Genomic DNA, 24,164 nt, shown 5'->3' on the forward strand with positions numbered 1-24,164 from the left:
AGCCTTTTGAAAGCAGGTTCTTGCAGATAGATTTCTTTTAAAAATAAATCTATAAATCCCCAGTGTTTTTTGTCATTTGCACATAATTTTTTTCCTGTTATCAGTTAAACCCTGCTGAGCTCCACTGAACTTGTTTTTACATTATGCTTCACTCTTTATGTGTACAGTTTTATGGATTTTGACATATAGTGTCATAGAATAATTTTACCATTTTCACATCCCCTACCATCTTCTGTGCTTTACCTAGTCATCCCTCTTTCCTGAAGCTTTAACTAACATTCATCTAAAAAGATTTCAATAACATTACCTTTTCTAAAATTTTATTTGGTTGGAATCATACAGTATGTAGCGTTTTCTTTCTTATTTTCTTTATTTTTTTTTTAAGTGAGAGGAGGGGAGATAGGCAGACTCCCTCATGTGCCCCAGCTGGGATCCACTCGCAATCCCTGTCTGGGGCCATGCTCGAAACAGAGGTATTTTAGCACCTGAGGCAGAGGCTCCATGGAGTCGTCCTCAGCGCCTGGGGTTGACATGCTTGAATCAGTAGAGCCATGGCTGTGGAAGGAGGAGAGAGAGGAGAAAGCGGGGAAGGAGGAGAAGGAGATGGTTCGCTTCTCCTGTGTGGTCTGACTGGGAATCAAACGTGGGACTTCCACATGCCAGGCCGATGCTCTATTGCTGAGCCAACTGGCCAGGGTTTATATAGCCTCTTCAAACTGGCCTTTTTTCACTTAGCCATGTGCAATTAAGGTCCTTTCAGGTCTTTTTGTGGCTTGATAGCTCATTTTTTAATCACTGAAAAGAAGTCTGTGGTATGGATGTACCGATTTGTTTATACATTCACCTATTGGAGGGACACCTTGGTTACTTTCAATTTTTGGCATTTATAAATCTTCTATAAACATTCATGTGCAACTTTTTCTGTGAACAAAGGTTTCCAATTCAATTGCGTAAAAGTACCTACAAGTATGATTGTATGTTAAAGCTATATTAGCTGTGTAAGAAACTCCCAAAGTGACTCTATCGGTTTGCATTGCCACCATCATTGAGTGAGACTCCTGTTAATTCACATTCTTACCAGTATTTGGTATCATTACTTTTTTTGGTTTTAACTCATTCTAATAGATGCATAGTTTTATCTCGTTGTTGTTTGTCCTTTCATTCTCTTGACAGTGTCATTTGCAAAGCAGAAATTTTAACAAAGTTCAACTTACTAAGTTTTTCTTTCATGGATTATGGTTTTTTGTTTTGTTTTGTTTTGTTTTTCTGAAGCTGGAAACAGGGAGAGACAGTCAGACAGACTCCCGCATGCGCCGGACCAGGATCCACCCGGCACGCCCACCAGGGGCAACGCTCTGCCCACCAGGGGGCGATGCTCTGCCGCGACCAGAGCCACTCTAGCGCCTGGGGCAGAAGCCAAGGAGCCATCCCCAGCGCCCGGGCCATCTTTGCTCCAATGGAGCCTTGGCTGCGGGAGGGGAAGAGACAGACAGAGAGGAAGGGGGTGGGGTGGAGAAGCAAATGGGCGCTTCTCCTATGTGCCCTGGCCGGGAATCGAACCCGGGTCCCCCCGCACGCCAGGCCGACGCTCTACCGCTGAGCCAACCGGCCAGGGCCTCATGGATTATGTTTTTGATGTTATGTCTAAAAACTCTTCTCCAAACAAGGTCACCCAGATATCCTCTTCTAGAAGTTTTTTAGTTTTATATTTACATTTAGGTCTATGATCTATTCAGAGTTAATTTTTCTGAAAGGTATAAAGTCTGTTAGAATTCATTGTTTTACATAGATGGCCACTTGTTCTAGTAAATTTGTTGAAAAGACTATTCTTTCTCCCACTGAATTATCTTTGTCCCTTTTTCAGAAATTGAGTATATTTGTGTGCATGTATTCCTGGGCTCTAGTCTGTTTCAGTGACTTGTTTGTCTATTCTTTTGCCTTTATCACATCAGTTTGATTACTGTAGCTTTATAGTAAATCTTGTAGTTGGGTAGTGATAGCGTTCCAACTTTGCTGTTCTTTGTATTGGCTGTTCAGGATCTTTTGACTTTCTTATAAACTTCAGAATCAATTTGTTGATATTCACAAAATATCTTGCTGGAATTTTGATTGAGATTATATTAAATACATAGATCAAGTTGGAAAGGAGTGATATTTTAACATGATTTCTACCCATGAATGTGGAATATCACCATCTGTTTAGTTCTTTGATTTCTTTTTTTTCTTTTCTTTTTTTAGTTCTTTGATTTCTTTTGTCAGTGTTTTATATTTTATAGTTTCCTCATACAAATCTTAATAGGTATTATGTTAAATTTATACCTAAGTGTTTCTATTTTCTTTTTGGTGCTAATATAAATGGTACTGTGTTTTTAATTTCAAATTTCACTTGTTATTGCTGGTATACTATAGAAAAGTAATTCACTTTAGTATGTTAAGCTCATATTCTGCCACGTTACTATGATGGCTTATTAGTTCCTGGAGTTTCTTTAATAAATATGTCATCTATAAATAAAGACAGTTTTATTTTTTTTCTTCTCAAGCTCCGCTTAACTTTTGCAGTCAATATTATACTGGAATTTTATAGTCAAACCCGTGAAATTATGGAATGTACAGTAACCACAATTTCTTTTTGGTGAGCTTTAAAAGTCACCCTTTCTGTGTCACCTGAGCATCCTCGTCTGTTCAGTTTTAAACTGGGAATCACACGTGATTGACAATAAGAGTTACTGAAAAGGACCTGTGAAGGAGAAGTCCAGATACTGAAAGAGGCAGAGTTCATCAGGGGTTTTGTTTGTTTTTAGGTGTGCGTTCTTTTTTCCCTTGCAGGCGTGTATTAGCATGAAGTTTAGAGAGGAAGGCAAAAATTAAGCTCTATATTATATTATTTACCCTTTATTAAAAACAATATTTAGGCCCTGGCCGGTTGGCTCAGCGGTGGAGCGTCGGCCTGGTGTGTGGGGGGACCCGGGTTTGATTCCCGGCCAGGGCACACAGGAGAAGCGCCCATTTGCTTCTCCACCCCCCCTCCTTCCTCTCTGTCTCTCTCTTCCCCTCCCGCAGCCAAGGCTCCATTGGAGCAAAGATGGCCCGGGCGCTGGGGATGGCTCCTTGGCCTCTGCCCCAGGCGCTAGTGTGGCTCTGGTCGCGGCAGAGCGATGCCCTGGCGGGGCAGAGCATCGCCCCCTGGTGGGCAGAGCGTCACCCCTGGTGTGCGTGCCGGGTGGATCCCTGTCGGGCGCATGCGGGAGTCTGTCTGACTATCTCTCCCCGATTCCAGCTTCAGAAAAATACAAAAAAAACAACAACAAACAAACAATATTTAATAAACCTCCAGACTTCCTATGAATATTGGGTAATATTAAAGTACATTTAATTTTGTTCTAAGGTTTGAGTCTAATGTAGTAAATACACACTGGACATTGTGTCCTTTTTTTTTTTTTCCTCCACTGTTCTCTCACAGCAGCCTGAGGGGACCGGCATGATAGATGAAGAGTTCACTGTTGCACGGCTCTACATTAGCAAAATGAAGTCAGAAGTGAAAACGATGGTCAAACGCTGCAAACAACTAGAAAGCACACAGACGGAGAGCAACCAGAAAATGGAAGAGAATGAGAAGGAGTTAGCAGCATGCCAGCTCCGCATCTCTCAAGTATGTATTAACAAACAAAGGTGGTTTTTTTGAACAGCTATATGTAAGTTTTACTTATTGTAAAAGTTTTATGTAAAATGAACTTATGTAAATTATTTTTGAGTAACAAATAAAAAAGTTAATTTGATCAGTTTTTCCTAGTCTAGCTGCATATAGTAACATGAACAATTTAACTGGGTTATGTTTGCTAACATGTATATGTTAAGTATACAGGTTTACTAGAAGATTGTACTGATGTGACTTTTGAAGAATCTGAGGAATTGTAGGGTGGAAAGAACTGCAGGGCCAGTTTTCTAGCTTTGCCAAGTAAATTGATGAGGCCATTCACCAAGATAGAAATTGTAGATGGAGGGAAGAGGGTCATGTCATGGAGGAAACAATAAGAATATCTCATTTTTTCAGCCTTCATTGCCTTTGTTTGCAAATTTTACTAGCTATGTAGATGAACACTTCATTTTTAAATTGTTTTTCATTGTAAATTTGGCCCTTGAACATATTAGGTTTAAGTACCCTTAAGTGTATATTATATGTTAATATACACTGATAAAACTTATTTTCAAATATTCTTAATAAGAAAGTTATGTGCGTGAGATTTTTTTGCCACTTCATATCAGTACATTTTCCCCAAAAGCATGAAGCCAAAATTAAGTCATTGACTGAATACCTTCAAAACGTGGAGCAGAAGAAAAGACAGCTTGAGGAGTCTGTTGATTCCCTCAGTGAAGAACTCGTCCAGCTTCGAGCTCAAGGTACTAACTTGTAATTGTTAATAAGTCCTATCTATATTAATTTTTCCCCCTATGTAGTATAATTGTAGTAAATTTGCACTGATAGAGAAGAGTAGGAATCTGGATAACTTGGAATAGTAAACAAATAATACGTTTTAATATAGTCTGAAACAATTTTGAAGTAGTGTTTGAATGTGGACATAGCCAATCTGGGAATTTCCCATAAAATTATGAAGTTATACAGATATATGAGCTTGACACACACAAACCTTGACATAGGAACTTACAAAGCTGTCTCATTTTCTCGTTTTCTTACCATGCCTTAATCCATTTGCTTTGGCATTAGGTGAAGACAATAAATGAAACGATAACATCAACATAAGGGATTTAAATAAAAAATTATTAGTAAATATGTTGTTAAACATCACAAGAGTTTACTGTGTGGTATTTGGACAGTTTAAATCAGGAACTGAAAGGCACATATCCCTCATAAAACCCATTTTCTCCTTGGTGTGTATAAGGAACTTTCAGGTTTATTTCTTCTCATTTTCTCACCCTACCCAAACAGAGAAAGTGCATGAAATGGAAAAGGAGCACTTAAATAAGGTTCAGACTGCAAATGAAGTTAAGGCAAGTGTGAAGTAATTGTATTCTTTTGGCTGATTTTATCCATCATTATTAATCTTTTATTAGTCTGAATTAATGTCCTTTTTCTTCAATAATTTTAGCAAGCTGTTGAGCAACAGATCCAAAGCCACAGAGAAACTCATCAAAAACAAATTAGTAGTTTGAGAGATGAAGTTGAGGCAAAAGAAAAACTTATTACTGATCTTCAAGAGTAAGTATACTTTTCTTTCCTCTAAATATTGAAAACTTGTCACACCGACAGTGAACTGCCCAGAGATGAGATGCTCCAGGTGGCCAAGGGGAAGCAACAGCCCTGGTCCTCAGACCAAAGCACTGAATCCCCATCCCCAGCCTTACTCAGATATTTATTAGCCAGTTAAAAAAAAATTCAAGGAAACAGACAAAAGAAGTTTTCAGTGGGTGAAGTAAAGGACAAAGAACATGCTGACTTCTAATCTCTGTTCTGAGAGTCTAGCTATTTATGTTATTGAATCTTATCCTGCTGTTTTGCTATTTCCAGCACAGGGTCAGAGGCCCTGGACTCTTGTCCATTCAGGGCTTTTGCCCTAAGGCGCCTCTCTGGCTCTTATTGTTTACCCCAACTGCATGTTTTCATAGCATATTTCTACACTAACTCAAAAAGATTGACTATTTAGACAAGGAAATTATAATTTTTGACTTGAAAAATAATTTTTTTCATTTGTTAGTACAACTTCTGAGTTCCTGGGAACTTTTTTTTTTTTTTAGCACAGAGAGAGAGAGGGACAGACAGACAGGAATGGAGAGAGATGAGAAGCATTAGTTTTTCAATGCGACACCTTAGTTGTTCATTGACTGCTTTCTCATATCTGCCTTGACCATGGGGCTACAGCAGACTGAGTAACCCCTTGCTCAAGCCAAGGACCTTGGGTCCAAGCTGGTGAGCTTTGCTCAAACTAGATGAGACCACGCTCAAGCTGGCGACCTCAGGGTCTTGAACCTGGGTCCTCCGCATCCCAGTCCGACACTCTATCCACTGTGCCACTGCTTAGTCATGCATATTTTTGGGAACTTTTGATGTAACTATTCAGTGAAAAAAAGAAAACCCAACTTCAGCCAGTAGTGTAAATAGAAATCACAATTTCCTTCAAACCATTTCCTTTCTTTTAAAAAAATCTTAACTGACAATAACTTTATTGGACACTGTGAGCTTAAAAAATTTTTTTTAAATAGAAGTCTTCATTTATGAAGAAGATATTTTTCCCACTTTTATAAATGTATGCATTTAATAGCACATAATTTATGGAAGTTGGAGGTCTGCATCTAAATCATAATTTGAGTAGGATCATGAGAAGCATCAGAAAAAATGAAGACAAAGCTTGGATGTGGATGTTGTTATTGATATGTATGGATTTAGGGACAAGGATTTGGGGAGATGAACAATAAAAAAGAATAAAATCGCCCTGGCCAGTTGGCTCGGCGGTAGAGAGTTGGCCTGGCATGCAGGAGTCCGGGTTCAATTCCTGGCCAGGGCACACAGGGGAAGTGCCCATCTGCTTCTCCACCCCTCCCCCTCTCCTTCCTCTCTGTCTCTCTCTTCCCTTCCCTTCCCGCAGCCAAGGCTCCATTGGAGCAGGGTTTGCCCGGGCACTGAGGATGGCTCAGTGGCCTCTGCCTCAGGCACTAGAATGGCTCTGATTGCGGCAGAGCGAAGCCCAAGGATGGGCAGAGCATCACCCCCTGGTGGGCGTGCCGGGTGGATCCCTGTCGGGCACATGCGGGAGTCTGTCTGACTGCCTCCCGGTTTCCAACTTCAGATAAATTTTAAAAAAAAAGAACAAAATCATGGTTTTAAACCAAAATATGAAAAGCATTATATAGCTGAAAGTAGCCAGGTACTCTTACTCCCCCTGTGGTAGATGAGATCACAGGGCACCTTGGTTGTTTGAATGGTGAGATTATAGAATAAGAGTATAAAAAGTTTTAATGACAACATTCAGAAAACTGGTGTTGATTTTTTTTCTTTTTTCAGCCAAAACCAGAAAATGATGTTAGAGCAGGAACGTCTGAGAGTAGAACATGAGAAGTTAAAAGCTACAGATCAGGAAAAGAGCAGAAAACTACATGAACTCACGTGAGTAAATGTTTCATTTCAAGTTTAAAATTAGAGTGTTGTAGACATTACTATTGGGTATATCCAGTGGATATATTTTTCACTTTGCATAGGACAAAGAGTGTTTTTCTTACTGTCTTCAGTGTTTGATTTATACCTAAAAACCTACAATGTATTCTTGTACTTTAGTGAAAGCAAGGTCTTGTATTTCAGTGGAGGTCAAGATTCAGATTTCTGTTTTGTCGACCTGCTTGCTATTTCTGTGCCACCATTTTACTTTAAGATTGATCTGTCATAAAAACTGAATTTTTGTCCCAATTAATTGATCTTGCACAAAAGAATATTGTTTTAACCTTGTTTTTTGAACAAGAGGTTTTTCATTGTTTACTTTTTCTAATTTATTAAGAGTCAATGCTCAGTTTTCTAGAAGCTGAGCAGATAGATAGAAAACTCAATTATAATTTTCACATACCTTGGAATTTACAAGATAATTTGTAAATGAGCTGCTGTTAGAACGGTAACATTACCAGGACCTGCTCAAGAATTGATTTTATTAATAGTCTGCTGAATCTCAGCCATAATTTATTTATATTAATTTTTAAGTACAGTGTGTAGAATATTTTAATTTCAATAATTCATAAACTGTACCAATTAATCAGAATTATTTTGGGTAAAAGCAGTATGCTGTGTGTGACATAGAAATATAAGAATCACTTCTTGCTCTTGATTCTGCCACATTTTAATTTTTTATTTTTATTTTATTTTTTTTTTACAGAGTCAGAGAGAGAGATAGATAGGGACAGACAGGAACAAAGAGAGATGAGAAGCATCAATCATTAGTTTTTTGTTGCGACACTTTAGTTGTTCATTGATTGCTTTCTCATATCTGCCTTGACCGTGGGGCTACAGCAGACCGAGTAACCCCTTGCTTGAGCCAGTGACCTTGAGTCAAAGCTGGTGATCTTTGCTCAAACCAGATGAGCCCGCGCTCAAGCTGGCGACCTCGGGGTCTCGAACCTGGGTCCTCCGCATCCCAGTCCGACACTCTATCCACTGTGCCACCGCCTAGTCAGGCCTGCCACGTTTTAATTTATCTCTTCTATTGCTGTATAGGGAATTTTTCTTCTAATAATGACTTTAGAAGGACTTGTAGGCATTATAAAAATATCTTTGTAAGATACAACATGAGTAAAGTTTCTTTCATTTATTTGAATTTAAGAATACTTTTATATAAGTGTTTGTTTCAATTCTTGTACTAAATAAAACTAGAATTTTATGGACTTTTAAGTTGAAAACCTTACATGCATATTCTTCCCCTGTCTAGGGTTATGCAAGATAGACGAGAACAAGCAAGACAAGACTTGAAGGGTTTGGAAGAGACAGTGGTAAGAAAAACTTGAAAATAAATAGGACTGGAGAATGTTTAATGGTTTTTCCCCTGGGTTATACTAAATATGAAGTCTGAACTCTAAAAAAACCTGCTGTTCTTATTTCAAGGCAAAAGAACTTCAGACTCTACACAACCTGCGGAAGCTTTTTGTTCAGGACCTAGCCACCAGAGTAAAAAAAAGGTAATTAAATTCTACTGAGTGTGGGTATTGGTATATAAATGGTACCTACATAGGTGAGTAATTCTTTGCATGCATAAGTGAAATAATTTTATGTTGTCATAACAATTTTTGTTTAGTGAAGATTAAGTGTTTTGGATTTGTTTGTTTTGTTTAGTTTTAAATTTGTTCATAGCATCCATCACCCTTTTTTTTTTTATCACCCTTCTTTACTTAAAGTGCAGAGATTGATTCTGATGACACCGGAGGCAGTGCCGCTCAGAAACAGAAAATCTCCTTTCTTGAAAATAATCTTGAACAACTCACTAAAGTGCATAAACAGGTAATAAAGACTATGTTTTGTGGTAGCTGCAAAACTGTAAGAATGAAAAAACTGAAGAGCGGCAGTATTTTGAATTTTTATTATTTTCTCCTTTTTTTTTTTGCATTTTTCCGAAGCTGGAAACGGGGAGACAGTCAGACAGACTCCTGCATGCACCCAACCGGATCAACCTGGCATGCCCACCAGGGGGCGATGCTCTGCCCCTTTGGGGCGTCGCTCTGTTGCATCCAGAGCCATTCTAGCGCCTGAGGCAGAAGCCATGGAGCCATCCTCAGCACCTGGGCCATCTTTGCTCCAATGGAGCCTCAGCTGCAGGAGGGGAAGAGGAAGGAGATGAGGAGGGATGGAGAAGCAGATGGGTGTCTCTCCTGTGGGCCCTGTCCGGGAATCAAACCTGGGACTCCTGCATGCCAGGCCGACGCTCTACCACTGAGCCAACCGGCCAGGACGAATTTTTTTATTTAATGAAGCCGTTCCCTTATTTTGTCAGGAATGTATGTAAAAAAACAACTAGCAATTTTTAGGGAAGTTAATATTTTTAACAACCCTTTATCAAAAGAGGCCAATGAAAATATTTTTGGAATTTTAGGTCACTTTTCTTAATTTATTCATGATAATTAAAATTTTCTGATAAATAAGTTTCTGCAGCTGAAATGCAATTTTTCTTTGTCCTTTTATATTTAATGGCCCAAGCATGAAATACAGTAATATGAAGCAGTTTGTATTTTTAAAAAGTAATGCTGGCCCTGGCCGGTTGGCTCAGTAGTAGAGCTCAGCCTGGCGTGCAGAAGTCCCGGGTTCGATTCCCGGCCAGGGCACACAGGAGAAGCGCCCATCTGCTTCTCCACCCCTCCCCCTCTCCTTCCTCTCTGTCTCTCTCTTCCCCTCCCGCAGCCGAGGCTCCATTGGAGCAAAGATGGCCCGGGTGCTGGGGATGGCTCCTTGGCCTCTGCCCCAGGCGCTAGAGTGGCTCTGGTCACGACAGAGCGACCCCCCCCCCCCCAGGGGCAGAGCATTGCCCCCTGGTGGGCGTGCCGGGTGGATCCCGGTCGGGCGCATGCGGGAGTCTGTCTGACTCTCTCCCCGTTTCCAGCTTCAGAAAAAAAAAAAAAGTAATGCTTACCATGTCTTATTTTTAATTATGACTTCATAAGTGATTTAATTACTTAAAAGAATTATTTTTTAGCACACTAAATTGTATATCTTCATTATTGTTAACCGGGTATTTACACTAGGTGTTTGTACTAGAGTAAGGTTAAAGAAATGTTAGGCCTTTTTTGTTTTCAGTTCTGTTATTAAGGGGCTTGCTAAATTTATGGGTCTGAAAGGATGTTCATTTCCACCAGATTAGTATCTTCCTGAAGAAACCTAACACTATATTGTCATTGATTAGTAGGGGAAAGAACCCCCTCAAAAAATTTAAATGAAATTCTATCTTCATAAGAAATATGTGTTTATTATATGTATGAGTATATGTATTTCTTGCTTGTTGCTGCCTAAATTAAGTTAGGTAATTGAAAACCTTACTATAAAATGTAGTCCTGCCTGACCGGGTGGTGGCGAAGTGGTTAGAGCGTCGGACTGGGATGCAGAGGACTCAGGTTTGAGACCCTGAGGTCGCCAGCTTGAGCCCAAGGTCGCTGGCTCCAGCAAGGGGTTACTCGGTCTGCTGAGGGCCCGCGGTCAGGCATGTATGGGGGAGCAGTCAGTGAACAATTAAGGTGTCACAATGCACAAGGAAGGGCTGATGATTGATGCCTCTCATCTCTCCGTTCCTGTCTATCCCTCTCTCTGACTTATCTTTGTCTCTGTTAAAAAAAAAAAAAAAAAGTGGTCCTTTTCTAGAGACATTATGAACTGTGCCTACTTTCTCAAAGTATCTTGTTAAAGGTAGAATCCTGCTTTTCTTTATGTACCTTTAGTTGGTACGTGATAATGCAGATCTTCGCTGTGAACTTCCTAAGTTGGAGAAGCGTTTGAGAGCTACAGCTGAGAGAGTGAAAGCTCTGGAGTCCGCGCTGAAAGAGGCCAAAGAAAACGCATCTCGTGACCGCAGACGCTATCAGCAAGAAGTAGACCGCATAAAGGAGGCTGTCAGGTCAAAGAACATGGCCAGGAGAGGACACTCTGCACAGATTGGTTAGTAGAGCACATGAAAACCTTTAAACCTTACTTGGTTAGAATGTTTCCATTTACTTGACAATATAATCTGATTAGCTGTGTGCTGTATTGATGGTATTTGTCTGTTTTTATTTTTTAGCTTTCCAAAAAGGGGCATTGTTGGGAAAGCAGCACAAAATTGAGGAATAACCACATTAAGAGTCTAAGAACTAGATAAGCATGGGACAATAGCCAAGGATAGGAGATAAAAAACTATATTAAGTAATGTTATGAAAGCAGAAAGAATTGCAAGAAAATAAGTCAGCATTATTTCACGCTTCAGAATAATCACTGATGAAGGGTTAAGGTGTTTTTAAAAAGCTGATGATTGTGGAGGTCGTGGAAAAAAAGGATGTGACTGAAAAGAGGAATTTAATGAGAAGGCAGAGAAAAACAAAACACTTAAGAATTTGTTGTAAATAAAGAGAAGAGACCTAAAAAGCTTTTAACAGTTATTTGTTAAGATTTATTCTAAAGTCAGTTTTTGTTTTTTGTATTAGCTAAACCTATTCGTCCTGGGCAACATCCAGCAGCTTCTCCAACCCATCCAAGTGCAGTTCGTGGAGGGGGAGCATTGACTCTGAACAGCCAGCCAGTGGCAGTACGAGGTGGAGGAGGCAAACAAGTGTAGGCATTACATGTTATCCACAGGTTTGTCACTTATGTCTGACTTCTGAATTATAGGTGTAAATGGAAATGTTCAACCTTTGGTCATTATATACTTTTTTGGATTCTCATGTTAGTGTCATGATTTTTTTTTAAGCGAGAGAGAGAGGGACAAACAGGAAGGGAAGGAGATGAGAAGCATCAGCTCATAGTTGCAGCACCTTAGTTGTTCATTGATTGCTTTCTCATTTGTGCCTTGACTGGGGAGCTCCAGCCAAGCCACTAACCCCTTGTGTAAGCCAGCAACCATGGAGTCATTCATGTATATGATCCCACGCTTAAGCTGATGAGTCCGCACTCAAACCGGCAACCTTGGGGTTTCGAACCTGAGTCCTCAGCATCCCAGGCCGGTGCTCTATCCATGGTCAGGCATGATTTTCTTAATGTACATAATTATAAAAGTAACGGCACAATTTCTTCTAGTCTTTTTTCATAATTTACATAGATTTATTCAAAGTTATATTCTTAACCTAACAATGGATCATTTTAAAAAGATACTGCTGTTCTGTGTAATAGATATACCATGGTTTATCACTATTTCCTTGTATGGGACATGTAATTAAATGTTAATTTTTTTCCATATTTGAAATTTCTGCACGTGAAATTTGAAATGTGAAAATCTTTTTATACCCTCTCACCTTTTAGTTTTTTTCAGATGAATCCCAAAAGTTGAATTGCAAGAAAGTGAACATTTTTCAGGCTCTTAAAAGATTGTGCCAAGTTGCATTTTAGACAAAGACATTGTCCATTTTGTTGGATTTTTGCCAGCATTGAGTTTTGATAGTTTTAAAGCTTCTGATATAATAAGCCAACATAAGGATTTCATTGGTTTATTAATGAAGTTGAATTTTTTTCCATATATTATTGGCCCACATATGAGTTATTTGTGGTCCTTTCCAAACAGATGTATGAGTTCTCGTATATTTATTTGCTTGGTTTTTAACTATATAAATAATATCTATTTCTTGCAGGGTATTAAAAACTATCACAAAATAGACATAAATATCATCTAAGATACCACTAGATATATTGTGTGTATCATTTTTTTGTTTTTATTCATTGGGATAACATGATTCGCCAAACCATACAGATTTCAAGCGTATAGTTTGTTATAACACCGACAACACACCACAGCTCATACCCCAAGCAAAGCGTCTTTGCTTGGGTTCTTATTTTTCTCCAGTTTGCCCTTTTCCTCTTACTTCTACCTCCCCCCCTCTCCCTCTGGCTATTGCCACCCTCTGTGTTATGTATATGTGGTTTTGGCTAATTGTTGCACCTTCTTTCATCCAGTCTCTCACTCCCCTCCCCTATTGTTTATATCTTTGTAGAGCTTTATTTACATACGTTTTAAACTGTTGATAAAGGTTCTGATAACATACTACTCCTATATGTGCTACACCACTTTATAGCCTGCTTCTTTATTTCAGTAATATATTCTGAACATTTTTTCTACAATCTAATTAGTTAATAGCTGCCTAATATATTATCATATGGCAAGAACTCAGATTTAGGAACTTTAGATCATTAGATTTAGGAAGACCTAGGTGTGTAGGTATTTTGGAAACTAAAAATACTAGGTAATTATGGTACTTAACTTGTTCCTGATACATTCTAAAATCACTTTACTTTAATCTTTCTTGGTTTTACTTTGGCATTTTATGTAACATTGGCTCTTGGTTTGAGTGGAGAATTAAGCAATATTCTGAAGGATAATATAATTTTTTGTCCACGCAGTAATAGTAAAGTGAAAAGAGTAAGGACTTGAAAAGTTCTGAGTTTGAATCCTAACTTTTCTACTTTCATGAATGAACTTCAGCAAGTTACTTTTTCTTAGTGATTTCTCATTTTGACTCCTTATAAAATTCTTTAATGTAAAAATAAATTATGTATTCATGATTTGTTTAATGTATCTCTAAAACATTTTTCTTAATAGCTACATTATCATTAAAATATTGTTAAAGAACTAAAACATTTTAATGCATTCTAATTAATACCAACATATATTCAGACTTCTATTTTCTCAAGTCCTTAGAGTGCTGATGTGTCTAAACCAGTGATTTTCAACCTTTTTCATCTCACGGCACACATAAACTAATTGCTAAAATTCTGCAGCACACCAAAAAATATACTTTTTGCTGATCTGACAAAAAAATATAGTTTTGACTCATTTACACCAGATGACTATTGTGTGGCTGTTGTCATTATTTTATTTGACAGTCTAAGGGGAAGAGAGATCAGTGCCTTTGACCAAATAGTCAGCTAGTACATGTTTTAAAAGTTCTTGGCAGCACACTGTTTGGAAACCACTGGTCTAAACCACTGGTCTAAATTAGGGCTCCTGTTGATATTTGGTTAAATCCCTGAAGTCTCTTTTAATCTAGAAGCATCCCTTTTTAATGACATTGACTTACTGAAGAGACTGGCTGGTTATTTTGGCCAAATGCCACCTTCTGGATATGTTTCATTATTTTATGTGTAGTTGCCTTGTTCTGCTATTCTCTATATTACAAGCGTTTATTAGACTCAGTGCAAACCTTTTTAACAAGACTGCATGAAAGGTAATATGTGCTTAATATGTTATTAGTAGACACAATGTCAGCTAGTTTTTCTGCCAGTTAGGGATGACTTCTGTTTTCCCTCTTTGGAAAATAGGAAGTTCTCACTAACACTATTTGTATAGGTTCCTTGACTTTAAGCAAAACGGTGACACCCATTTTAACACTGGCTGATTGATATAAACCAGTGGTAATCAACCTGGTCCCTACTGCTCACTAGTGGGGTGTTCCAGCTTTCATGGTGGGCTGTAGCGGAGCAACCAAAGTATAAATAAAAAGATAGATTTAACTAATGTAAGTTGTTTTATAAGACTTATTTTGCCAAACTTAGCAAAAATCCGACATAAAGTACTTGGTTAAGTAATTATTATTATATGCTTTAACTTGCTGTAACTCTGCTTTATAAATTTTATAAAGTAAAGTTACTTCCCTACTTTATAAATCACCATTACTGTGGAACTGGTTGACGGTTAGAAAATTGTACTAACAGATAAAAAAGTGGGCAGTAGGTATAAAAAGGTTGACTACCCCTGATATAAACAAAAGTTAAAGTTCTTATGGCATCTTATCAACATTATAATGAAATAAACAGTGTTGAACAAAATGATGTTATTTATGCACCTCTTTATTAGTAAAATGGAAGTCATTCTTAAGAATTACACAAGTTGCCTGACCTATGGTGGTGGCTCAGTGGATCCAGTGTTGATCTGGAATGCTGAGGTCACGGGTTTGAAACTCTGGGCTTGCTGGGTCAAGGCATATAAAAGAAGCAACTACTATAAGTTGATGCTTTCTGCTCACCCCCCCCCCCCCCCCCCGCAAAATCAATAAATAAAATCTTTAAAAAAATAATTACACAAGTTAAAATATCATTACTGCCTGGCCTGTGGTGGCACAGTAGATAAAGCATTGATTTGGAACACTGAGATCATCAGTTCAAAACCCTGGGTTTGCCAGTCAAGGCACATGTGATAAGCAATTAGTGAACTAAAGTGAAGCAGCTATGAGTTGATAACCTCTCACTCTCCACCCTTTCTCTTCTCTGTAAAATCAATCAATAAATCTTTTTAAAACACAATGTTATTACCTAGTACAGACCAAGTCCTTTTCAGGAAGTAGGACATAAAGCAAGGGTTTCTTTGAAGCATAAAATACAGATACAGATAAAAGTTTATCCTTTTTGGATATTGTACTCAGATTACAATTCATATGTAACCTTTGAACTCATACCTCATTTGCATAGAATGCTGATCCCAGTGTAATCAGCTCATGAGGGAGATTGCTAACCTTGCTAACCTAGGTTTTCAAGACCTGAAGTAATTAAAAATATAAATCTACAAATTTATCTTATTGCTGGTCCAAAGATTGTAGTAGTTGTTTTTTTTAACTTGTACATTAGTCCGTCTTAAACCACAATTGAGGAGCATATAATCTATTTAAGTGGTAAATTACTGGGAAAAAACTGGAGAAAATTTTAAATTATTCTTTTAATTATCAAGAAAAAACACTGGGGTTCTTTTTGGGAACAAAGACAATGTAATTTTAATATTGATACCTTTAGTGTACGGAGTTTTAAATGGCTTGTCTTCTAGCTTACATAATACTTTGAAAGTTGAGTCATTTGTAAGTAGTTTAACACAAGGATGCCTCCAGGTAACAGCTGCTAAAATTGTTTATTTTACTGTCACTCTCCTACCATATGTACCTTCTATGTACCCCATCCCTTCACACCTCTCCCCTTTTTTTTAATAGCTACCATATGTACTGCTCACAAAAATTAGGGGATATTTCAAAATGAATATGAAGCTATAAAATATCCCCTAACTTTTGTGAGCAGTATATATAACATTGCTAGTTAATAGACCTTAGCTTAAGAGTGTCACTGACGCCTGGCCAGGTGGTGGCACAGTGGACAGAGCATCCGACTGGGATGCAGAGGACCCAGGTTCAAAACCCTGAGGTTGGTGGCTTGAGCGCAGGCTCACCAGTTTGAGCGCGGGGTCGCTGGCTTGAACATGGGATCCCATGGTCACTGGCTTGAGCCCAAAGGGGTTTGAAGCCCAACATTGCTGGCTTGAGCAAGGGGTCACTCGGTCTGCTGTAATACCCTGGTCAAGGCTCATATGAGAAAGCAATCACTGAACAACTAAGGTGCGGTAACAAAGAATTGATGCTTCTCATCTCTCTCCCTTCCTGCCTCTTTGTATCTGTCCCTCTCTCTGTCACACACACAAAAGAAATGTCACTGACACTGTTGGCTGCTTTTCATCTGTTTTTTTTCTTTTTTAAATATAATTTATACACCAGCTTACTTTTAATTCTCTTGGGAAAAATAAAAACAAATGAAAAACTGACCCTTTTATACTGTTTGTAAATAGCTCTACTTAAGAGGTAAATTATAGAAGAAATATCTTTTTTTAAATTTGGGGAGGAAAAGTAGTCAAAGCTATTGGCTGAAATAATTAATTTCTTTCATGATTATTTCAAACACAAGTGTTACGCAAATAAAAAATCTTCCATATGCTTTCTCCCATTTACAGGTGTTGAAGTATGAAGAGGACATAATATCAAGTGACTGTTCAGTGACTATAACCTTTATCCCTTGAGAATTAAATAGAATTATAACTTTTTTAAATGTATAAATTATACCTGTACAGCTGTTTTCTGCCCACTTTTCTTGTAAACTCTGCTGCTTCCCAGCACAACTAGAGTGCATTTTTGGCATCTTAGAAGGGAAAAATGACAGTTTACAACTGTGGCCCTATTTATTACACAGTTTGTCTTTTTTGTCTTAAATTTAGTCTTTATCGTGCCAAGCTAACTGTACCATATAGGATTGTGCTTTTTGTACTTGTTTCTTGTGTGTGTTTATGTTTTGACCTCAAATTATCTAGCTGCTACTGCTTCTTGTTTTTCTTATTAAAATATCTTCCTTATTTTAGGGGAAATGAAACATTTAGATTAAATGTCTTAAATTTTACCACTTAACAACACTACATGCCCACAAAATATATCCTGTCAGTACTGTATTTTCCCTTAAAATGATTTCAGAGTCAAAATAACTTGTATCCTCTCTGATATTTGCTTCTGAAAACTACTGTTTGAGCACTGAAACCTTAAACTGCCTAAAGACATTTGAGACTGAGCAAGCCTACTTTATTGTAATGTCATAAAATGCCTGTTGCTGGATTTTCTTGAATGGAAATATTTTACAGAATCGAAAACAAATCTCAGTTTAAGAAAGAGAGTTTGCAAAAGGAATTGTATTTTTTCCCCCAATTCTATATTCAACATAGCTTGTTGGAATGAAAATACTTTGCTTTATTCTGGAGTGAGCTTGCTAGTTAATATAAGAATTGAATGAATATTAATTTATCCACTTGATGTGAAATGAATTAAGATAATATAGGATTAAACATGATTTTATATTGTTAGTATTGTATTCGTTGATATAAACCTATAGCCTATGGAAATTGAGAAGAAAAGTGGAAGAACCAGACAAATATGAATTTATAAATGTGTAGGTAAATTTTGGTCTCAAATTCTTGAGGTATTTTTAACCTGCTACACTTAAATCATATACTAGTTTATTTCTTGTTTAGCCTAGAAGTCGTAACTCACTAATAATTCTTAAATAAATTCTTTTGTTGGTTATAGCCCATAATGTTATAATACTGAGTGTCCCTGTTTTTGCCACTCCTTCCTCAGATGATTAAACTAAATCAACAGTTTCTTTTAGAAAGCTGTAAAAGTAATAGGGAAAGAGGTCAATATTTGCTTCATTGATGAGGGTGGGGGGTGGCTGCAGCTGCAGTAGCAGAAATTTGCAGAGAATGGAGTATAAGGGTATTCCGTCAGAGAAACTTGTCAAGTTCTGTGTTAGGATTTAGTTGGCAGAATTAACTTTTTGAAGAAGTTTTATACACATATTTGTAATAAATTTGGAGCCATAGTCAGAAGACTCAGATCATAATTGGCATATTTTTCTATTTCCTTAACTTGTAATTTCCACTTTTATATAATTTTTGATTTAAAAGATAAATTTATTTATTTATTTTTTTAACAGTCAAAAATCTTTACTGTAGTCTGCAACCTTTAAAATGATTCTGTTGCTTTTAGGAGTAATCAGAAGAAACAATCTAAAAATTGAGATGAAACCTTGGTGCAGCAAGACTGAAATAAAAGTGCTACAGCCTATTATGTTGGTACTTTTCTAAATTGAGAAATGTTTGGCTGCATTCACATAGACACTTATATTTTGTTTGCAAATGAAAACTTGCTTCTTTGTCAATATTCATAAATGAAGCAGAATTTTTTCCCTTTTGTCTGAATGTGGTAGTTTCATTTTTAGCTGTATCTTGGGCATTGGTGCTGTGTAACAACGAGTTGTACCTAGTGTGTGGTTCAGAATATACAATGTGAGGTTTTTAAAAATATCTCAATGGATTTTTTCTATTTAAAATTTTAAGCTCACAACGTGTACAGGGAATTTCATAAATTTGTTTTCAGTGTACTCGTTTGCTGTAGGTATTTACACATAACATAGCATGTACTCTTATAGATGAAAACTTCTGATCATGTAGAATATGGACACTTATTTCAATTTGTGGTGTTTGTTTTTTGTGGGTTTTTTTTGACTGAATATATTAACGTTCCTTTGAATGGTATTGATTAATGGTTCAGAAGGGAAACTTAGTAAAATAAAAGTAATATTTATTCATGGTGATCCATTAAATTATTTGCCTAACTTAAGAAAACTACTGTGCATAACTCAGTTTGACACAAGCAAGTTGATAGAAGAGTCTGAGTCTACCTGTGGAATATGTTGGTTTATTTTCAGTGCTTTAAGATGCATTCAAAGAGAAATAGTTTGGGAAGATGCCATATAATTTTGTTTAACTTGCATGCTATAAATGTGTTTTATGTTTAAATAAAGAGGAAAATTTTTTTTGAAATGTAATGACTTTTTAAAATCTTACTTGATGAAGTATAAGGTTGATTCTTATATAACTCAGTGGCTAGTGACTAATATGTCATATTCATGTATATTTTGTTTCCTAATGAATTGCATACTCGTTGAAAAGCAGGTAAGAAATATGTAGGTGGAAGGATGGAGAGCTAGAAATGAAAGTGTCACCATGTTTCTTCTCTCGAGTATACGGGATTCTGTTCATCTGAACCTGATTTGTTAAGAAAGTGTTAAAGTCTGTTCTTCAGTATTCCTCAATGGTCATTCAGGTCTGGATGGAGAAAACTTAAAGACTTCCTAGATTCTAGTGGTAATTGAATTTTTGGGTTTTTAAAAAAAAATTATTTATTATGAAAATTTTAATCATATATGAAAGCAGACAGTAAGTAATGAAGTGCTAGGTACCTATCACTCAATTTCAACAGTTATCAACTCATGGCTAATCTTGTTTCATCTATAACCCCCACTCTGTGCACACATCCCCATATTATCTTGAAGCAATCCTAGCTATATGCTTTTTTTCATAAATATTTCAGTATATAGTTTTAAATACACACCTCCTTAAAACACAGCAAAATACCATTATCACCAAATATTGATAATTTTTCAATAAAATTTTAATTTCTGTTAATTTGTTTGAATCATGATCCAGTTAAAATCCATATATTATAGTAGAGGTCCTCTTCATCTATTTTTTTTACTTTTCCCCCTGCAGTTTATAAAGAAAACCAGGTTACTTGTCTTGCAGTGTTTCCCAGGTTTTGCTGGTTGCATCCTTTTGATATCATTTAACATACTCCTCTTTAGGTATTTTCTCCAGATTTGTTTTTGGATTCACAGATTTAATCAGCTTCATTTTTTTTGTTGGTTTTGTTTGGGAGGGGCAGTATTACCTCACAGGTGGTGGTATTCTACCATCGGGTGGCAAATAATGTCTAGGTGTCTCATTGGTATTTTAGCCACCATTGATGTTACAGAACACAATTCATCAATTTATTAAAGGTTAAGAATGGAAGTATTCCGTCCTGGCTGGTTGGCTCAGCAGTAGAGTGTCGCCTGGTATGTGGAAGTCCTAGGTTCAGTTCCCAGTCAGGGCACACAGGAGAAGTGCCCATCTGCTTCTCCACCCCTTCCCTCTCTTTCTATCCTGTGAAGCCATGGCTCAATTGGAGCCAGTTGACCCTGGGTGCTAAGGATGGCTCCATGGCCTCCCTCCTCAGGTGCTAAAGAAGAGCTCAGTTTCTGAACAATGAAGGAAGGCCTCAGATGCCCCTTAGGGGGCTTATAGGTGGATCCCAGTCTGGGCGCATTCCAAGTGTCTCTCTGCCCCACATCCCCTCCTCTCACTGAATAAACAAAAAACTCAGTTTTCATCCCACTCATGCTCCAAAAAGATTTTTTCTTTCATAAGATTTTACATACTATGTTTAATGAAATTATGTAAATAGTCCAGTAAAAATTGTGTGTGTGTGAGATAGGGACAGACAGGAAGGGAAAGAGATGAGAAGCATGAATTCTTTGTTGCGGTACCTTAGTTTCTCATGCATTGCTTTCTCATATGTGCCTTGACTGGCGGCTACGGCTACGGCAGACCAAGTGACCCCTTGCTCAAGCCAGTGACCTTGGGCTCAAGCTGGTGAGCCTTGCTCCAGCCAGATGAGCCCGCGCTCAAGCTAGCGACATCGAGGTTTCGAACCTGGGTCCTATCACACACTTTTTCTTTAATATCTCTGCAGTGTTGTGATGCTTTCAAAATTAAATCGTGAAGCGAATTTGAATAGCTATTGATCTTCCAGGATAAGCTCTATAGGATTCAGATTCAAATTCAACAATATCTGGGGACAAAAATGAATTTTATTCTTTATCTAAAATTAAGTGTTAAGAATGAGAATGCAATATATAACAAGAATACTAAAACATAATTTGCCCATTGCACACTGAATTTATTGCTACAGTGGCAAAGTCTGGTTTTCGCGTCCTTGATTCATTTTTCATCAACCATGTGCTAAGATAGTGTCACATGCACTGGAGTTACAAGATGAGGATGACACGCGGTCCATCCCTGAACAGCCGTGTACTATAAAAAGGCAGGGAAACCAGCAATTTCCACTGAGTCAGGTATGCAACAAGTCATGTATACAACAAGTAAAAAATGACACTATTGGGATACACAGAAGGGACATCCCAATTTTGTGTCAGTGTTGTCGGTTTCCTGGTGGAGGTGACATGTAAGTTGGTATCTGAAGGACAAAAATGAAATGTGCCAGAAAAATGAAGCAGACCCCCAGACTGCAGGTGAGGGGGAACACTGGTGCTATTATAAGTAGTCCAGCTTGGTGAGATGCTAGAGCAAAGGGGCAGAGGAGGGTAATTAGCAGAGAGAAAGCTGAATTATTTGGCAAAAACTATGAATTTTGGTGGTTTTAATCAAAGGTAAACCAATGACATAGTCAATGACTGGAGATTTAAATGTCGCCCCTCGGGTGACAGCTACATGAACTGTAACTGCCAGACTAAATGTGACTGGATGAGTCTAATTATTAGGCCTGTGTCACTAGCAAGAACATGGGAGGAAGATGGAGCCCGGTTTTCTGACCAGAGCTCTGTGTGCAGGTTGACAGTCCGTAGACGTGGCAGAGGGGAGGAAGAGGACGGCCAGAAAGAGACATGGACTTGATATTTTTGAAAGCTATGGAACACGAATAAATACAGAAACAGTATATTCTTTATGAATGCTTATGCTTTCACATTTTTCATTCACTGTGTATAAGAAAATATTTAATAGTGTCTGTTATCCAAACTTGCAATCAAATGCAATTTACTATTTCAGAAATCAGTGCTATCAAAATTTAATAAATTTTGGCTACAAACCTTTTAATTCTCTACTTAGAATTTCTTCAAACTCATGCCACATCTGAAATAAGTCAATTATTTGTAGTATTTAAGTTAGATTATTATGGGGATTACATACAGTTTATGTATGTAATTATTTATATCATTTAAATAATACTTTTAGAGAATAGGCCTTATTTGAGGACTATAAATAGAAAACCACATAAATGAAAATTTCTATTTAATTTTAGATAATAGAGAACATATATATGTAGTGCTATGTAGATTAATCTGAAAAGCTAATGAGAAACAAATTGAGAGATGTAATATTTAGCTGGATACACTGATTTCAAGAAATTGTGAGTTAAAGTTCTCTAGCAAATTATCTCGCGGTTATTTTTTAACTTGGAATACTGGCTAAAATTTGAAGTAATTTCGAGGTAAACATTGCCAGAATACTAAAAAAGGATGAGGGGTAACTTTGGAACATATTAAAATACATTTTCTAAAGAAAAAATAGTGGAGTACTAATGAAGGAAGCAGCAGGTCATTCAGTGGACAACAGAAAACAAAAGCTCGCCTGACTAGGCGGTGGTGCAGTGGATAGAGCATCGGACTGGGATGCAGAGGACCCAGGTTCGAGACCCCAAGGTAGCCAGCTTGAGCAAGGGGTCACTCGGTCTGCTGTAGCTACCCCATTCAAGGCACGTATGAGAAATCAGTCAATGAACAACTAAGGTGCCGCAACGAAGAATTGATGCTTCTCATCTCTCTCCCTTCCTGTTTGTCACTATCTCTGTCACTAAATAAATAAGATGCTTTAAAAAGAACTTAAAAAAATAAACCCAAAAAGCTCAACCTGAGAATTTCATGCACACTAGTGATTTTTTTTTCTTTTTTTTGTATTTTCCTGCAGCTAGAAATGGGGAAAGACAGACTCCCGCATGCGCCCGACCGGGATCCACCTGGCACGTCCACCAGGGGGCGTCGCTCTGCCGAGACCAGAGCCACTCTAGCGCCTGGGGCAGAGGCCAAGGAGCCATCCCCAGCGCCCGGGCCATCTTTGCTCCAATGAATGGAGCCTAGGCTGCAGGAGGGGAAGAGAGAGACAGAGAGGAAGGAGGGGGGAGGGGTGGAGAAGCAAATGGGCGCTTCTCCTATGTGCCCTGGCCGGGAATCAAACCCGGGTCCCCCGCACACCAGGCTGACGCTCTACCGCTGAGCCAACCAGCCAGGGCCACAGTAAAGTGGTATTTTAAATTAGGTAAGAAAAGATGGTTTGCGACAAGTGAACAGCCATTTTTTTTTTAAGTTCTTACAGGTTCACAACCATACTCCAAAATAAATCTTGGATTACAGATTTATTTGGGGGAAATAAAACGGAAATACAAGGGTGGGCCAAAGAGGGATGATTGAGTCATGTTGGAATGTGCTTTCATTTCATCTGGGGACCTTATACCGGTTTCACACCATTCGCACTTGAGAGGTTGCCACAATCTCAAACCATTAACATCTTCCTGCTGTTGTGTCCACTGAATTCCCTGGAGATTGGCTGGGTCCCAGATGGATGTGGAAGAGGAATAAACTAAGGGACAAGGAGATTTAGAAATTTTTTTCTAAAGGGAGTTCTTTGGGGGTGGAGACCTTGAGCATCAGGAAGTTTCACACCACACTAGCCCCAGTTAGGTAGACAAAGACCGTTTTTCCACTAGGGTGAGTCTGATTTTTGCAAGGATCTGGGAACACTTGAGCAACTCCCACGGATGTTTGAACGGAACCCAGACTTGGCCGCAAGCAATCCCTGAGATTTGCGATGCCTGGACCTAGCCCATACTCTCTGGGTACCACCGGACCTCTGTGCACCTGCACTGATGTCATTGGCTGAGGCAGGCGCATGCGCACTTGTGTTTAGTGGCGTTGCTTGGTTACTGAGCCTAAGGGCAGAGATTCTGAACTGCCAGACTACGCTGCTGGGAAATGGTGGCGTGAGGTG

General features: G+C 38.1%; 1 protein-coding gene across 2 annotated transcripts in view; it reads left to right on the forward strand.

Annotated features, from left to right (window-relative positions):
* The window catches only part of KIF5B (kinesin family member 5B), a 64,938-nt gene extending 45,613 nt beyond the window's left edge, over window positions 1-19,325 (forward strand). Inside the window, exons 16-26 of one of the 2 annotated variants that reach the window (XM_066233830.1) lie at window positions 3,461-3,649; window positions 4,281-4,398; window positions 4,946-5,011; window positions 5,110-5,215; window positions 7,016-7,117; window positions 8,421-8,481; window positions 8,594-8,667; window positions 8,884-8,986; window positions 10,909-11,125; window positions 11,647-11,797; window positions 16,911-19,325. In XM_066233830.1, coding sequence (XP_066089927.1) covers window positions 3,461-3,649; window positions 4,281-4,398; window positions 4,946-5,011; window positions 5,110-5,215; window positions 7,016-7,117; window positions 8,421-8,481; window positions 8,594-8,667; window positions 8,884-8,986; window positions 10,909-11,125; window positions 11,647-11,777 — 1,167 coding nt within the window. In that variant the 3' untranslated portion in view covers window positions 11,778-11,797; window positions 16,911-19,325. Of the gene's footprint in view, window positions 1-3,460; window positions 3,650-4,280; window positions 4,399-4,945; window positions 5,012-5,109; window positions 5,216-7,015; window positions 7,118-8,420; window positions 8,482-8,593; window positions 8,668-8,879; window positions 8,987-10,908; window positions 11,126-11,646; window positions 11,798-16,910 lie in introns of those variants that run through there. The other variant, XR_010725711.1, reaches the window with a different exon arrangement.
* Window positions 19,326-24,164: the final 4,839 nt, after the last annotated feature.

Source organism: Saccopteryx bilineata, chromosome 5 (assembly GCF_036850765.1).
Source record: "Saccopteryx bilineata isolate mSacBil1 chromosome 5, mSacBil1_pri_phased_curated, whole genome shotgun sequence".
Taxonomy (NCBI): Eukaryota; Metazoa; Chordata; class Mammalia; order Chiroptera; family Emballonuridae; genus Saccopteryx; species Saccopteryx bilineata.